The sequence below is a fragment of the Heloderma suspectum genome, chromosome 4, assembly GCF_057233095.1.
Source record: "Heloderma suspectum isolate Gila_16-S chromosome 4, 16-S_ref, whole genome shotgun sequence".
Taxonomy (NCBI): Eukaryota; Metazoa; Chordata; class Lepidosauria; order Squamata; family Helodermatidae; genus Heloderma; species Heloderma suspectum.
Genome location: NC_139461.1, coordinates 209939674 through 209957485, shown reverse-complemented (window position 1 = coordinate 209957485; position 17812 = coordinate 209939674). Strand labels below are relative to the sequence as shown.

Genomic DNA, 17812 nt, shown 5'->3' with positions numbered 1-17812 from the left:
GGGGCAGGTCGTTCTGCCACCAATTTCGGGGGGCCGAATGCGCTGGCATTTGGCCTCCCCGAGATCCGTGGCAGAACTTTCGTACATCCCTATAAGAACCTGAAGCTTTGGAGACAGTAATTAATTAGACGTTACTTCTGGTTAAGTCTGTGATGAAGTGAAGCAGAAATAGACAAATATTTACACATTCACCCCCCCCCCCGGTGAATTTATGCGGGCACATTTCTATACCTCATTATCCAGTCATGTTCAATAGATCCTGCAGGATCTGCTCATATTAACCAAACTTGTCCAAGTTCTACTGGACCCTTCTTCCTTTCTCAAGAGGAACAAATGGTAACACCAAAGTATTGGTAACCTGTAGATTAAAAAAAATATGATGTGTTTCAGGTGCCACAAAATCATATTGAAACTTGAACTTAGAATGCCTGTGTGGTGGCATTCCTGTCTTCAGAACAGGACTATGAGCAAATATTGGAACGAGGAAGGCCCCCTCAGGACCATCCTCTGAGAAATGATGCTATGCATTTGCAGACAGGGTTGGCTCAAGTGTTTTTTTTCTCCAGATGTTGGGAACTAAGGAGTCTTTTAACTCTTTTGCATACACAATGTGTCTTATCACGTTCCCTATCGTGTTCCTCTCCTTATGCTTCCGTTGTGGATGTGCTATGCTGCATAGACCTCTGGAGTGATCTCTCATTTCCTAATAAGGGGGAAGGAAAGGAAAGGTTCCTCCTGTGCAAGCACTGAGTCATTGCTGACTCCTAGAGGGATGCTGCTTTCACTGGCGTTTTCATGGCAGACTATAGCGGGGTGGTTTGCCATTGCCTTCCCCAGTCATGACTGCCTTTCCCCCAGCAAGCTGGGTACTCATTTAACCGACCTTGGAAGGATGGAAGGCTGAGTCGACCTGAGCCAGCTACCCAGGACCCAGCTTCCACTGGGATTGAACTGAGGTCGTGGGGAGAGTTTCGGTTGCAATACTGCCGCCTACCACTCTGCGCCACACGAGGCTCTAATAAGGGGGACAGGAGCACAACTTTCTTTTGTCTGTATCAGTGCTACCAGAGCTAAAAAGAATGTGATAGAGTGGCATGCTACTGCTGAGTGCTCCTCCCACCAGAAAATTGGAATTGTCTGAGTGGGCCTTGTATGTTCTCATAGGCATGATGATGGCAGGGGAGGAAACGGGTGAACTGCAATTTCCTAATAGGATGGGTGCTTCTTGGCAGCTGAGGGAAAAAGCATAACTCTCTCTCAGAATGGAAGATTACTGCTCTGTCTTGGGTCACCAATAGACTCTCTGCTAGTCATATGCCTTTGCAGGTAGGGGTTCAACCAGTCAAAAGGTGGGGCAGGAGCATGAAAGAGGAAATTAATCGCCAGGGAGCAGAGCCAAATTGCTAAACATAGGATGCTGCAGTAAATGCTGTGATGGAAACAGCTGCTTGTGTTGCTGTAGCAATACTAGGTCAGTGTATGATATTGGGCTGCAAGTATTTTTATATACCACAGACGTTCAAGATGAGCTGAATTGAAGAACAAGAGCAAAAACTGAGTGCAAACCCCATAGGAACACTTGAAACACAAACTTTCCTTCCAGCTAGTGCAACTAATGATGAATAAATGAAGTGAGGAACAGAGATCTTAATAAGAAAAACAAATGTTCAAAACTGGTGGGAAAGGCAACCTAGGGATGATGATGGTGATGATGATTCTAAGTAGGATTACTAGGAAAATGTAAGGAATTGGATAACTCCTGAAAGATGTCAACAGGAAGAACCAAATAATATGCTAGACAGGCAATTAACTATAACCAACAGTAGTGTGCATCAAAATGCATGGATAGATGAAGTATAGAATGATTGTTCAAAGAGTGGTGGGAAGACACCAAAAGAGCCTGTAATTAGAAGCAATTAGAAGCATTAGGAGTAAGAGATATTAGAAGAAGGAACAACAAGTAGATAATGAACTACTCTCCATATAATTTATTGAGGAAGTTTGTTGTTTTGAACATAATTTGAAAGAGATTGGAAGCTCATTTTTAGCAGCTGTACATAAATGGCACAGCAAAACTTCACCCCTTCATTAGCGTACTTCTCATTCCAGCAACCTGCTCCAGAGTTTCCTACTTTTCCTCCTGTTACATTCTACAAACTCATTTATAGATTTTCATTCAAGCATCTCTTATTCTTTCTACAGCAGATAACTGAATCCTTCATATGTGCAGGAGGAGTGGGAGAGCTCCACTGTCCAGATCAAGGTGCATTCTTCTAGCCAATTTATGACCAAATCTATTATCTACTTGAGCAGTCTCAACTGCCCTACCTCAGGATATTGCCAGAACTACCAATCTCTCTTCTTTTGCCTACCAGCATAAAAATGATGGAATGACCACATCAGAGGTGTTTTAGCTCAGCAGTATTGATGGCAGCTGCTGCTACCACCACCATACTAAGATCATGAAGCTCAAACTTATGTACTCTGTGAAAACGGAACTGGATCACAGGGTTGGACCATTAACTGTATAATTAATAATACATACTAAAAATGAGCTTCCAATCTCTTTCAAATTATGTTCAAAACAACAAACATCCTCAATAAATCATATGGAGAGTAGTTCATTATCTACTTGTTGTTCCTTCTTCTAATATCTCTTACTCCTAATGCTTCTAATTGCTTCTAATTACAGGCTCTTTTGGTGTCTTCCCACCACTCTTTGAACAATCATTCTATACTTCATCTATCCATGCATTTTGATGCACACTACTGTTGGTTATAGTTAATTGCCTGTCTAGCATATTATTTGGTTCTTCCTGTTGACATCTTTCAGGAGTTATCCAATTCCTTACATTTTCCTAGTAATCCTACTTAGAATCATCATCACCATCATCATCCCTAGGTTGCCTTTCCCACCAGTTTTGAACATTTGTTTTTCTTATTAAGATCTCTGTTCCTCACTTCATTTATTCATCATTAGTTGCACTAGCTGGAAGGAAAGTTTGTGTTTCAAGTGTTCCTATGGGGTTTGCAAAACTCAGTTTTGTCCTGGCAGCTGGCAGCAGGTAGCCTGGGAACAGCACCTGCATCTGCATGTGCGTACATACACTCACACATACAGGTTGGGAGAAGGGAGGCTGCTTCAGGGGTCATTGAGGGAGGGGGAAGCTAAAGCCTCTTCCACCCCTCAATGACCCCAATGGGGATCACTGCTTTTGAGACACCATTAGTGGAATGGAGTAAGCCTCAGTGCAACAGGTTTCAGGTGTACAAGCACAGCTCAATTCTATGGACTTCCGGTCGGAGCCAAGGTCGCCCTTGCAGCATCCCATCGAGTCTCCGCGGGACGCTATCTCAAACAGCTTTTTAAAAAGTTAAAAAACCTTTTTATCTCACCCCTGGAATGAAAAGGGGTGGCGGGAGCAGCTCTGGATAAGGTTTTGGAAGAAAAGCTCTCTCGGCGTGATAGCTGGGGGGCTGAACTCCAGGGCTAGTCTGCCAGAGCTTAACCATCATTCAGAGCTGTTTGGACCTCCTAATTAATTAGGAGAAACTAGGGATGATGTGCTCTACTGTAGTTTTATGGATTAAGAAACACCAACAACATCTGAGGAATGGAATAAGAAATATCAAGAATATTTGAGGACCTGCAAGATCTGTTTGAAGAGAAGGATGACTACATTAAGAGGGGAAAAAAGGATCTCCACTCATCCCCCACAGCCCCCTTGGCAAAAGCTGCGAGAAGCGGAGATACAGAGGAGTTACTTGCTCTGATAAAAACTTTGTCCTTGCAATTTGCAGAGCAGGCGAAGAGGCTAGATACTATTCAAAATTCCATTACTGCCCTGCAAGGGGCTATGGATTTAATCAACACTTCTTGGCAAAAAAATGGAGGTGAAGGTTAATGAGTTGCAAGATCGACTGGCAGGGAATGAAACTATGTCACAAGCTTTTTTCAGTGATTTTTCTTTCAGAATTTCTCGACTGGAGGTGTCAGCGCGCAGGGCAAATGTACGTATTATTGGGATTAAATATTTACCTACTGACGTAAATCTGTCTACTTTTGTAGATAAGTTCTTGCTTGAGATACTCCCTGTGCCATCTAATTATTCATTTGATATTGAGCAGGCATTCCGTGTGTCAAATGCCAAAGAGACTGGTTATACGATTATAGTCCAATTTGCAAGAACCTCCACAAAAAATTATATCCTGCATTTGGCAAGAGAGGCTGGAAACCTTTTTTGGAACAAGATAAAGTTATGTTATTTCTGGATTACATCAAAGAAATTGCTGATAAAAGAAGGCAATTTACTAAGGTGAAAAATTTGGCAAAACAAATGAATTTACAATATCATTTAAAATATCCTGCTGCATTTTGCATCTTTTTTGAAGGCCAGATGAAGAAGTTCCTAAATCATGAAATGGCAGAGGCGTGGCTAAATGGAAAATTGCGTGAGATGTCTGTTCTACCACCATGAACTGGAATCTACAAACATGTTTTGCTAACTGGTTATGTTTAGTCTGGAAGATAAGGCTAGGTCAGAGATTTTTTTTCTTCTCCTTTTTTTAACTCTTTCTTTTAAAAATGGATATGATATACTGTACAATGTGTACACTCATTTATATATATATTACAAAATATATTAGTGATTGTTGTGAGGTTGATTTAAAGCTTATTATATAATGTTATAAAAGTAATTATTTGTTATTATTATGTATACTTTTAAATCTCTATTATTATTATTATTGGTTAGTAAGATTTTTGGTTGGTTAAATTGTTAAGCTTTATTACTATATGTTAGCTGAAGGGCAATATATGGTTACTGGAAATGAATTGTAGGCCTGCTTCCTTGCTATAAGAATGATAATATGATATTGAAATGTTAGGTTGATTATTTATGTTGTATTGAATCATAATATTGCCAATGTTATAGATATAATTTTTAAGCAGAATGGGATTTGAAGTTTTTATGTAATGGAGTTTAAATTATTATTTTTTAAATAATTCTTTATATATTTTTTTCTTTATGTTTTTTCTTTTCTTTTCTTCCCTCTCCTACTTCTGTTTGTTTTTTTCTTTTTCATTATTGCTGTGTCCTCTTAAGAATACTGTATTGTTTGGAAATTGTAGTTATTGATTAGGTTGTTGGTACTGTGTATTTAATAGAAGAAAAAGTATTAAAAAAAATCCTATCCATGTCTGTTCAGGAGTGGAATCTGTTCCGTGCCAGTGGTCCTAGTCACTGAAAGAACTGAAGTTGCTCAGCAGCTGGGGTTATTTCCATCCAGCAATACCAAAAACAGCAACCTACTTCACCTGTAATATTGAATAATGGCTTGGATCCAAAGCTGTCCTTCCACTAGCACAAAGCCTCTTCTAATCACAGAAGGGCTGTTTTCAACCTGGTGGAAGAATGTTGCTTGGGGAAAATTACCCCAAATCCAGAGAAGTGTTTTATGGGCCACTAGAGTTTATATGGATGCCTTTTCTCGAGGTCCTTGTATGTGGGAAGGAATACAAAGACGTTTATACGTTGTGATCCATCATCAGGCAACTGTGCTTTGCATTGGCTCACCTGTCCTTGAAAAGATGCTTAGCCGATCTTTACAGAACTCTGGTACTTATATTTTGTTATAATACAGTGAGTATACTTTCCAGAAGAGCAACTGTGTTGGTTTGTAGTGGCAAAAATGACAGAGTTTCCTATAGCACTTTAATGATTAACACATTTATTATGCCATGACTGTTTGTTCTCCAAATCAAATAAAAAGCAAATTGAGGTGTGGGAAATTCAAAAGCTGTTCCTAGCATCATTTTCAAATATATCCTTTGTTTTGTCTCACATGGAATGCACATACACAAATGGGCTGCAAAGCTCCTGTTATTTTAAGAGGCTCCACAACATCCCACTCAATGTTTTTTTTTTTCAAAAACTACAGCATCACTGAATTGTGCAAAACAGCATGTACTAGCAAAATTATTAGATCCCATACCAAGGCTAGTATTCTATCAGACAAACAGATTTCTTAGAAGATATGCTTCTGTATTAACCAAAGTTGTGAGATCAGGAACTCAAGCAAGAAACCTGATGAAGCTAAATGTCTTACTTCACAGGTGTTTCTTCGTTTTGTATTGTTTACAACCCAAAAAATATAAATACAAAAGAGGAGTTATTATCATTTGCTCCAAGTCTTTGGTGGGATGGATTAAAAATCTAAATAAATTATGTACTAATCAGCAGCCCATGGAATGACCCTGTCTGCTCCATCTGAAATTGAGGGAGTCAAAGGCAATTAAATGTGAGCTCCAACTCATGACGAAAAGATAGGGCACAAGCTCAGGTGTCCAAAAATGGGATGAACAACATACAGAAAAGGGAATGGGTTGTAAAAAAAGTAGTTTATATGTGTGAGATGTTTGGAATTGATAAATGCACCTTGAAATTTATGTGGCACATTCATCAGTCAATCCCACTGATCAGGCTTAAATGATCAGTAAGACTGACTGAAGAATGTGCCACAAAAGCCACATCCAATTCATACTCTTGATATGTTAGTTAAAGAAATACATCTATGTAAAAATATATAAAACAGGAATGGGCAATGAACAGCCCGCAGGCTGTATGTGGCCCCTGCTGCCTACCTTGTATGGTTCCCACTGCCTGCATATATATACATACACACACATACAGAGCACCAAAACTGCCAGTTTTAGTCTGCAAGTTATTCACAGCTTTGTACGTCACTAACAGCATTTAATTCAGGAACAGATAGGCAATCAATGCAACTCTTCCAGGACTGGTATTATATACTCCCTACAAAACATGGACAAGGTCCCCAATGATGGTTTCAGTATAAACACTCCAGGTGTGCGAGACCTAAAAAACTGCACAAGACCAGTTAAATATAAAATTTATAGTAATTGGTGGTACAATTATGCCAATTGATTTTACAGAACAACCATAACAATTATAAACAGTCAGTCAATATTTCAAAACATCTATATCAGTTATACTCGTATGCAACCCCAGTGTGTTTCAGTTTCGACTCTAAGTCTTCCTCTGGTACTCCTGTAGACATAACATGTTCAATAACAATTTACAGTAACAGTTAACATTGAAAAACAATAATTACACTTCCTGAGTGGATGCATTCTCTCAGTGGTATACTAGTCAGTAAAGGCAAAATAGCCTCCTTATTTGTGAGTTAAGAGTGAGGGAAACCCTCCTTCCCAAAATGTGTAGCTACTCTCAAGATCGGTCACTAAACGTTCTTTAGAAGTTAAAAATTTCACCTCTTGTGAAATATAGACTTTCCCTTCTACAGGATCTTTTCTTTTTTCTTGATTGAATTTATACCAGCATCTTCAAAACTGGTTGTTTTTAAGAACTTTGTGATGCTAAAAAGCATCCAATTCTAAAAAGGGTTGTTTAGAGGATGCTAAAAACTATTGACTCCCCATTATTACACTAGTTGTATGAATTATCCAGAACCTGACTAGCTGATGCTCAACATCTAATGCTCTTTTACACTGAACTGCAGATTAAACAAAAGATGGCAGAAATGTAAACACATGATGGTTAACTTAAGTCCCATTGATTTCAGTGGGTCCACTCTTAAGTATGACTAAGTCTGGACCAAATCCATTGTTTCAAGCACATGCCCTTTCCCTTTTTTTAAAAAATAAACCAATATTCTATTACAGTGGGGCAGAAACTGTGAGTTTAAACAAATACTTTTCAGTAGCAGTCACAGAAGCCTTAATTCTCTTTTGCACCAATTACTCACACTAAGAAAGTTTGCAGTGGCTTACAAAACTGCAGATTCTATTCCGAGTATAAGACTTAGGGAGCAATCCAATGCAGGTTTACCAGGGAGTAAGTCCATTGAACAGAGTGGGGCTTAATTCTGAGTAACCATGGGCTGTTAGTTGACCAATTCACCATGAACACTGAGCTGCCACAGGAAGGGGAAAAAAGCAGCCATCAGAAGCAGAGAAGTGTTGCCAGCTGACCAGGAAAAAAATGACCTAGCTTCCTCTTGTGCCTTTAATAACAGCAGGATGTGAGGGAGTTAGCATAGGATGCTTTTCACAACCTGGAAATAAACATTATCGTCTGCATATCACAACAAATCAGCAGTGGCCAGTTGAAAAGTTGACAGCTCTAAAGCTGAAGGGTTGTGAGCACCAGTCCAGAGACATATTATAATGTATTGCATCTTATAATCTATTTACTAAAACTTAAAGTTAAATCTGGAACCATGTTTACATTACCAACAGTATTCTGATGAGCCATATTCTATACATCACATATCTCTGGAACTTGAACTTGCAGTTTCTTTCTTGCCAGCAAATCCACTAATTCCTGTTATATGTGCATGCATCTTTCCCTCTGTCTCAAACACCTGTTTAACATATGCAAAAGTTTTTGTCTGGAAACATTTTGGGGGGAAGTTATACACTGTCATCAGAGCTGTGCCAAAGTAGTAGAGGGGTCTGGTAGTCCTGCACTGGATTAAATCAATTAAGGGCGCAATCCTATCCGGATAGGCGGCCAGCTCTGAACTTGGAGGCGACTGCCTATCCAAAGCAGTGCAGGAGACGCACGGAGGGGATTGTTCCCTCCGCTGGTCTCCTGCCTTGCATTTTCAGCTAGACAGCTGATTGCGGCTGTCTAGCCGCTGGAGGACGGAGCAGGGGAGGAGGCTGCTGTACGACACATCGGATGTGCATTTCCGTCCTCCCCACCCTGGAACGCCCCCAGCCACTCCCCTTTTTGGCAGCTCTGCACTCCTTTTGCGAGTGTGGAGGACTGGGCTGTTCTGTGCTGCCTCCGAGGCAGTGTGGAAAGTGTGGGGAGGTCAGTTCTCTGGTCACTGACCTCAGAGCGCAGGCTTGGAGGTCGGTTCCTGGATAACACGATATCCTGTGGCCATCTAGCGGCCATGGGATTGCTCCCTAAAGCTTTCAACCCAAGACCAAATTCAAGTCTGGAGGAAGTCTTGGGGTGTGTGTGCATTCTAGTGGTGGGCAAGATCAAAGACAAAAGCGCTGGGGCCAAAAATACAATGCTTTACTGGCATATTGTAGTTTAAGGGCACAATCCTATCGGACCTGCCCTGGGTACATGTAAGCCTACAAACTCGGAAGGTCATGTAGATCCAATGCAGAGTGGGAGATGCCTCGTGGAGGCTTTGGGGAGGGGAAGGACAGTGGGTGGACATAGGATTTCTCATATGGCTGCTGCCCCGTCCCCTCCGCTCCCCCATCCCCTCCCCTCCCCTCCCCCAGGAATACCCCCTTCTCCCTGTCTCTGTGCTCTGTTTTCTGAGTGTGGAGAGGTAGCTGTATGGTTCTCTCCATGCTGGCCACACGGAGGAGAGGGTGGGGAGCACAGTTTTCTGGCTCCGAGCCCTGTGTAAGAGATCAGAGCCAGGAAACCGAACAATCCTATGTCCCCCAGATGCTCTCTAGGGGACATAGGATTACTCCCTAAAGCTGTTACTGCCAGTAACTTAAGCCTCAGGAGAGGCTATTTTAGCCTTTTAGAATGTGGGGAAAAACGGCACAAAAACAGGGAAACCACCAAATGATAGGGAAAGCGGGGGAAAGGGAAGTTAGGGTAAGTTGGGGGAAAGTGGGTGAGGTCAGGAGAAAGTGGGCTTGGCCATCTGGGAAACCACAGAGAGACGGATTTGGTCCCTAGGCCTGAGGTTCCCCACCCATGTTTTACTGAATCAGCTTGGGTTAAACAGAAAGCAAACTTTACAGTTACACCAACAGAAACTGACCCAATTCAATGTAGGTCCTTCCTCGCATTTTTTGTTTTAGAAGGCTGCTGCTCTGTTCTACCACATCCCCTGGCATAACCAGTCCAACAGAGTTCATTGAGCCTCTTCGGAGACAACTGGGTTTGAGGTTCCCAGTTTGTCTCTCCCCATCACTCGAACCACACTGCAGGTGAAAACTAATCGCTCTCCTTGAGGAGTCTTTTATCCACAGGGGCTCAGACTCAGAGCCTGACGCAACCCGGGCTTGCCTTGTATAGCATTTTCAAGATGTCAGTGGCTAAGTATTTTTATATGGAAACCTCAGAGCAGATGCCAGACCATTAGAACAATCAGCTTCTTTACTCTGAGGATATTTGGGCTTTGGATCGAAGGGAAAAACAACAATCGGCCCAGTAGGGAGCTCATCTGCGCTCTCCAAGCGCGGCTGTTACGCCTCTCCGGAGATCTGTTTGTTTTCACTTTATTGGCGGACCTCGCTCTCGCCTCTCGCTCTCCGCCGCCCCACCTCCTCCAGGTGTGCGCCTTTGGGCCCCTTGCCGAGCCTGAGGAGGGCGGAGGCCCGCTTGGAAGCGCGACAGTAAGCAATCATCGGCTCGTCACCGCGGGGTTGTCCGGGGCTGCTCAAAGCCTGAGGAGGGCGAGAAGGAGCGCGCCGGCAACAAGCGTGACGTTCGCGCCCGCCGAAAGGGGCGGGAATGTGGGCGAGCCCCGGGGTCGGGGCAAGCGAAGCCGCAGCCTCCGTCCGCCCTGGCAGTGGGCTGAGCGGAAGAGCCGGGACGCAGCTCGTGGGCGCAGCGCGCCTGCCTGCCCGCCCGCCCGCCTGCCCCGCGGAGCTGGCGGCTGCGATGGACGGAGGGCGACCGCTGACTGGACCGGGGGCACTGAGGTAAATATAATAGAAATGATGTTGAAAAAGGTCTTCCCGCGCTTTGCGGGCGAGCGCGAGGCAAGCTTTGAGGGGGAAAAGAGAAGCCGCGCGGCGGCTGTGGAGAGGAAAAGCGGCAGCCCGGTGGTTACCCAGCCGTGCACAGTGCCATCTCTGCGTACTACTCGGAAGTAAGTCCCACGGTTCCCCCTGGGCTCTGCTCCCTAGAAGTGTGTTTAAGGGTTGCCGCGTGTAACCGTATTGTTCTGCACTTTTTCTCTCTCGCTGGGGATCACGCCTTGTGGGAGGGCACGGCTGGTGGAGTGGTACAGCTGCGCTCAGTAAAGATACTGAACTTTATGCGCCAGCCTGCTGGAAAGGCTGAACTTTTGCTACGTTTCGCTCCCTTTGCCTTCCCTTTCCCCAGATCCAAGTTTACTTTCCCCCTAGCCATTCAAGTAGCCTTTCCCAGAATTCTCTTTGTTTCTGTTCTTCAGTCGCTTCCAACCTTTCTTCCCATTGCTTATCTTTCCTTTGTACCAGTGTGAGAGGCAATGTGGTGTAACAGTTGGGGTGCTGGACTGGGACTCGGAAGGCCCAGGTTCTAGTTCCCATTTGGCCACGAAGCTCACTTTGGGCCAGTCACTGATTCCCAGCCTAAACTACCACACAGGGTTGTTGTGAGGATAAAATGGAGAGAGGGAGAACTTTGTAAGCTGCCTTGGGATCCTTGCAAATGGAGAAAAGGCAGGATATAAATGTAATAACACAATAACCGTAATAATAATAATAATAATAATAATAATAATAATAATGTAATAGAACTGATGAAACATCAGTTTCTCCTTCTCTGTTAGGATTTTCATGCTTCAACCCTTTTCCTTCCCCGCCATTACTCCCACTTGATCTGTTGCTTAGCTTTCACCAGTCAATTGCTCTCACCCCATAACTTCTGCATATTCCCTCCGTTCTTCCTGTGTCAGAATTACAGGGCTGCTACAGAACTCTTAAACTAATACCTTTGGACTTGGATTCCCCAATTTCTCAATCATTCCCCCTTGGTCTTATCTATCCTTCAGGTTCCCCATCTCCTCAAAACTATGCCGCAAACAGCGAATTCCCAATTTTCCCTACTATTCCCAACCAATAGGTTCTGATTTCCTAGCATGGTCATTGCTAATCTTACCTTGCTTCTGTTTACTTCACCTTTCTCCTGTCTTGTCCATACTCAGTTATTCACATTGCCCTCTTCGCATCCATCCTCTGTTATCTGCTCTTTAGCCTCCACCTATACCTATGTCCTTGTGGTATATACTAGTTTTTGCTGTGTTCTGAGCTGTGTAAACCAAGTTTGTATTGGAGCATGTCATCCAGCCTCATCAGACTTCTTGCTTTAGTACCCAATCTCACACTTTGGCTAATATTGGAGCATATCTCCTAAGCATTCTGTTTGATTGGTGGAATATCAATTTTGGTAGTGGATCTAACCATTTTGCTAGTTCTGCACAATCCAGCTGTTCAATTCAGTGATGCTGTAGTTTGTGAAAATAAGGGTGAGTGGGATGTTGTGGAGCCTCTTAAAATAACAGTTGCCTATTTGCATATGTCCATCCATGTGAGAGAAAACAAAGGGTGTCTTTGCAGAAGATGCTGGGAACAGGTTTTGAATTTTCCACACTTCAATTTGTTTTTCGTTTGATTTGGAGAAGAATTTATATTTTAAAAATGGCCATCTATTTAGCATACTTGCAATCTTCAGAAGTGTCATGTTGCGTAAATAAGCAAACAGCATCACTTCTGCAAATGCCTAAATATGTATTCTTTCCTGCTGCTTTATAGTACAAGTCTGTAATTGCTTAAGGTAATACGTTTACCAAACTTAGGTTTAAGCTCCCCCCCCCCCCGTTTAATGAGTTTAGTGTTATCAACAGAACATTCTTTCTTGCCAGTCAGCTGTAGACTGTAAATTCTTTGTGCTAAGAAATGCATTGCTATGTTCAGTAAAGAGCCTAGTATGTTTTTGGAGCTATAAATTTTTTTTAGTACTAAGTGTATTTCTACTCCCACAGTTGAATTAACATACTTGCGCCTGAATAATTTAATTCCCATTGAAGCCAGTTCTCTAAACTAATGTAAACGAAGTATGTTGGTTTAATACACCTAGGAATTGCAAACATTATCTCCCAGAAGTCCTTAATTTGTTTTTCCTCTTTTCAGCTGACTAATTGCTGCCATGTTGACCATCAGAACTTCTGCAAACATTTTATTGTGAGCATCACTAGCATAAAGTTCAGAGAACTGGAGAATATAACCATATTTCGCAAGACATTAGGGAAAAACACCAGGGAGTGCATTGAGTATGTGGGCTGAGAAATAAGGAAGGGATGAGTGTGTAAATGGCCAACACTGAGACTTCTCTGGATCACTGAACAGGCAATGTGTGACTATGCTCCTTCAAGCACTGTCATGGGATTTCTGCAAATTCATTGTGTTTTTTTCACTTAAGAAAGATGCAGTAAACATTGTAAGCGGGAAAAGCCCTCACAACTGATTATATTTTAAAAGCTTTATTTATTCAATTTTATTCCAGATGTCACAACTAGAGTGTAAATTATCTTAAGGGTCCTTCACAGCAAGTTTTATAAATACATAATAGTAAAATCAATTTAGCAACACTCTCTCTCCATGTTCCTACATATGTAGAGAGTATGATGTTATCTATTTCTCCTATATTGATATATGCTCTTGAAAAGGTATATTTAGCAGACCTGCTCAGACTCCTGAATAAGCTCAAGCAGTTTAGTATGATCTGCTTTGCTTCTTACCTCTATCTTTCCCAGTAGTTTTCATGATAGATAAGGAGGGGGGAGTTGTAGCGCTGGATGGTTTCTTGTTTCCTAAGCAAGCTCTTTTCCTGTTGGAATGGTCTACTCCAGCCTTTCCCAACCTGGTGCCCTCCAGATGTGTTGGACTACAAGTCCCATAATTCTAAGCCAGCATGATCAATGGCCACACTGGCTAGAAATTATGGGAGTTGTAGTCCAACACATCTGGACTACAGATGTGTTGGGGAAGGGTGGTCTAATCTCCTCCCTTTCCCATGGCAAAGTGTAGTGGGATGCCTCTTGCACAGTTACATAATAAACTGGGGTTAAGAGCATCCTGTGGAGGGGCTGTGTGAATACAGCTGTATATGTCTTCATGCAATATAGTCTATCAGAAAGATAATAAATACATAAGTGCAAACACATTCATGAATCCACAAAGTATAACCTTGTTAAGTGTGGTGCCATATATGTATAGTTCTGGGGGTTAGGATAGACAGCACGGCAGATTTTGATCTGTTGTACCTTGAGGTTACGTAAGAAACAGAATACCTCTAATCAATCACCTGTGTGTAATTCATAGGTGTTTGTCATGAGAAAGCATTTTAATAGATTTTGATGAATTTTGATGTGACTAATCCAGAAAGTTTCAGTAAAAATGTTGCTTGTTCCCAGAATATGTGAAAAATGTAGTCTGTTGTTAACAAAGTCATGGTATGGGTTTAGCTCCTTGATAAGCTGAATTATTAATATTTCATGTATTAATAAAATATACAATCCAATTTGCCCTAAGCAGCAGTTGTTTATTAAGACTACTGTAACTCTATATATTGACAAATAATACATTGCAGTATTAACTAACTTAAGATCAGCTCTTGATTTTACATCCTAAGATCATACATATAGTAAGAAATATATTGGTTTCTTGTGGACCAACAAAATAGAACATGCCCCCACTTCACTCTTAACGCTTTAAGCAAATCCTTAGCTATTCAAGACATGCAGTGAGAATGCAGCATTCTGCCTTGTATGGTCATTCTCATCTTATCAGCATCTCATTATTTCTGTGAAAAATGCTTTTTATTATTCTCTTCCACAGTGTCCTCTGTCTGCACATCCTAGAGAAGCAGTATGTGCAGTTCTAGTAAAAGGTAGTTTCCCAAGACTGATTTCTCCCCACCAGAATGAGACATTTATTCAGGTGATATTCATGTGGACACAGTCTTGTTGAACACATATGAACTGTTCAGCCCAATTAGCCTCAGTACAAGCTGGGTTCAATGGCCACTATACACCAAGCAAGTACAGTTGAAGTTTGCTGGGTTTATGGTGATGAAGAAGTCCAAGCCCAAACCCAAAGGCTGTCCTTTTAAAAGCAAAAGGTGGTCCTACATGTGGCTTACACCAAAAGGACATTGGAAAATAATTCCTTCTTCGACAGAAAACAGTTGTTTGTGAGATTCTATTGCAAGATTAATGATGTGAGCTAATTACATAAAGTAAATTATTTTCTAGAGTAGTCTAGATTTTCTTTTTCTTTTTCACTTAATATTTTCAGACTCCTATAATTTACCTCACTGAAAAGGTTGTTGTTCCATGTTGTTGTTTTCAAACATGATAACGAAGTATCTAATGATAGTACTGTTAAGCCCATCCCTGCCCAGTAATAAAACTAAGAGCAATACTATAGCTTTAGTTTTGTTTGGATAACAGAGAACACTGCATACTTATGCTATCTTTATAATATTCGGTTTACACAAACATCACAGTGAAAGTAAATAAAAGCAGGCAGCAAAGCTGTTGATCTTGCATCAGTTGCCTAAATCAGCAGAGTTTTGCCTTCCTTCCCTCAGCCCTCCCAACAGCTTCCAGACCACCTAAATTCACAGCTAAAAACTTCATAGCTCTTCTTTTGTAACCAAATTCATACTCCATAGACTCCTTAATTTACCAGTCTCCCTGTCCCCCTCTCAAGTTCTGATGGGTGTACATTCCCAAGACTAGAGAGAGATTTCTGGCAACGAAGGTACAGTAGAACCCTTTTGGTTTGTCCTTGCCTGATCGCACATCGTCAGGCAAAATCATAGAACAGACCAGCTATCTTCTCCATATGATCCTGGTATTGACTTCTATAACCTGTCCATTTCTATAGCATTTTTAAACATTCACAGATTGGGCTAGTTTTTAAACTGGGGAAAATATTTTACTTGCATAATCAGACTCTCTGCATTAGCAAAACGCAAACATTTTGGAATTGTGGGATTTGCATTAGACAAAATATAGCCAAGTCAGAATGGTGAAGAAAGAAACTAGGTAACTCAATTCCGAGGCATACAAATCTCAGTGCAGAAGAATGATGCATGGAGATTTACAACATATGCTTAATGTTATAGTTGAAAGATGAGAGCTCTTCAAGAGATATTTGAGTATCACCTTTGGAAAGGAAATGGCCTTTAATAGTGATAACACAAATTATTCTGTTACTCTTTATGTATTTCTAAACATTTCAAATTTGACATATGCTTTGTTCGCATGAGTCTCCCTTGCTGGCTTCACTCATGCCCGTCCTGTTTATATTCAGTGTTGTTTGCACCAGAGCCCATGCATTTACACCTAAATGTGCAAATGCTCTATGTGTGCGATCTGTGCAGTTCTAGAGTATGGATTATGCGTAGGCTCAGGTGCAAATGATACAGTGAATGTGTGTAGAGCAGGTCTAGCAAGTGCAACCCATTTTCCCTCTCCATACATTCAGTTTGAATGCCTGAACAGAGTTCAGTGGAGATTTATTTGGAGGTGAGTGTGCAAGGGGCTGCACCTTAATTAGCTGCTGTAATATATAAATGTTTGCTGATCTGAAATATTGTGCCATATCATACCCTAAAAGAGTTGTGCAGATCCAATGACTACCACAGAAAATTGGGGTTTCTGTTGTATATGTCAGCTGAGATGTGTAATGCATTGCCATTTCTTATATTTTAATAAACAGCTTTTTTAATGTATTACAGATGCCTGATGATTTCCTGACTATTGAAATATTTTGAATGCTGAGCTTGCCTTTCTAACAATGAACAATTCAAAATCATTGGCGCTGGCTGGAATTGGTATATTTTCCAACACTACCTGTCCCACAGAAAAGAAGATCTCAGTGTTTTTTTCTGTTATCTTCATGACAGTGGGGATTTTATCCAACAGTCTTGCAATTGCAATTCTCATGAAGGCATATCAGAGATTTAGACAGAAATCAAAAGCATCATTTTTGCTTTTTGCCAGTGGCTTGGTTATTACAGACCTGTTGGGACATCTCATCACTGGAACCATTGCGGTATTTGTATATGCATCCGACAAAGATTGGATTCGATTTAATCAGTCAAATGTTCTCTGCAGTGTTTTTGGCATATGTATGGTGTTCTTTGGCCTATGTCCCCTTTTTCTGGGCAGTGTCATGGCTGTTGAACGCTGTATTGGAGTCACTAAGCCGATATTTCATTCAACTAAAATGACTTCTAAACATGTAAAAATCATGTTGACTATGGTATGTCTTTTTTCTGTTTTCATAGCTTTGCTGCCTATACTTAGGTTAAGAGCCTATGAAATCCAGGCATCAAGAACTTGGTGCTTCTATAAAACTGAGCACATTGAAGACTGGGAAGACAGATTTTACCTCTTACTTTTTTCATGCTTGGGGTTATTGGCTCTTGGTATTTCATTCTTGTGCAATGCTGTGACAGGAGTTACACTTTTAAGAGTCAAATTTAAAAGTCAACATAGACAAGGCAGATCTCATCATTTTGAAATGATCATTCAGCTCTTGGCTATAATGTGTGTCTCTTGTATTTGCTGGAGCCCGTTCCTGGTAAGAGCTTAATAATTTTACCAGTTTTAATGCATGCATCTGTATGGAGGTTTTTTTTTTCTTTTTAGCCATTTTTAAAAAATCATAATGCGCAACAAAACTTTGTGTTTTCGAGATTAGAATCCATCTTATTGTTTCAATTGCTCATAGTTCAGATGGTACAAAAACCTGAGTGTCTGTACATTTCACAGTGTTTTCACTATGGACTCGATCCAGCCAAGATGAAGCACTTAGGTCCCACTGAGACATGTGGGATGTAAAAATGCTTAACTTTGGCTAGGTTGTGTTCAAAGTGTTTAATAACTTGAAGCTTGATATGGACTAATGTTTTAGGATCACTGAATCCTAAATCTTTTCTGCTAAGCAGGATTTGGTGTGCAGTCTGTGCCCAAACCTATTCACATTTATTTGAAGGCTGCAATAGAGTCTTTGTGCAACTGTAGATATATTAGGGCTCACCTAACATGGTTGGGA

The 17812-nt window shown here is 41.3% G+C and overlaps 1 protein-coding gene across 1 annotated transcript in view; it reads left to right on the top strand.

The window, feature by feature from the left end:
• Window positions 1-10536: 10536 nt before the first annotated feature.
• Window positions 10537-17812, top strand: part of PTGFR (prostaglandin F receptor) — a 43360-nt gene continuing 36084 nt past the window's right edge. Inside the window, exons 1-2 of the mRNA XM_084848231.1 lie at window positions 10537-10678; window positions 16491-17338. Of these exons, the coding sequence (XP_084704357.1) occupies window positions 16550-17338 (789 nt within the window). The 5' untranslated portion in view covers window positions 10537-10678; window positions 16491-16549. The remainder of the gene's footprint in view (window positions 10679-16490; window positions 17339-17812) is intronic.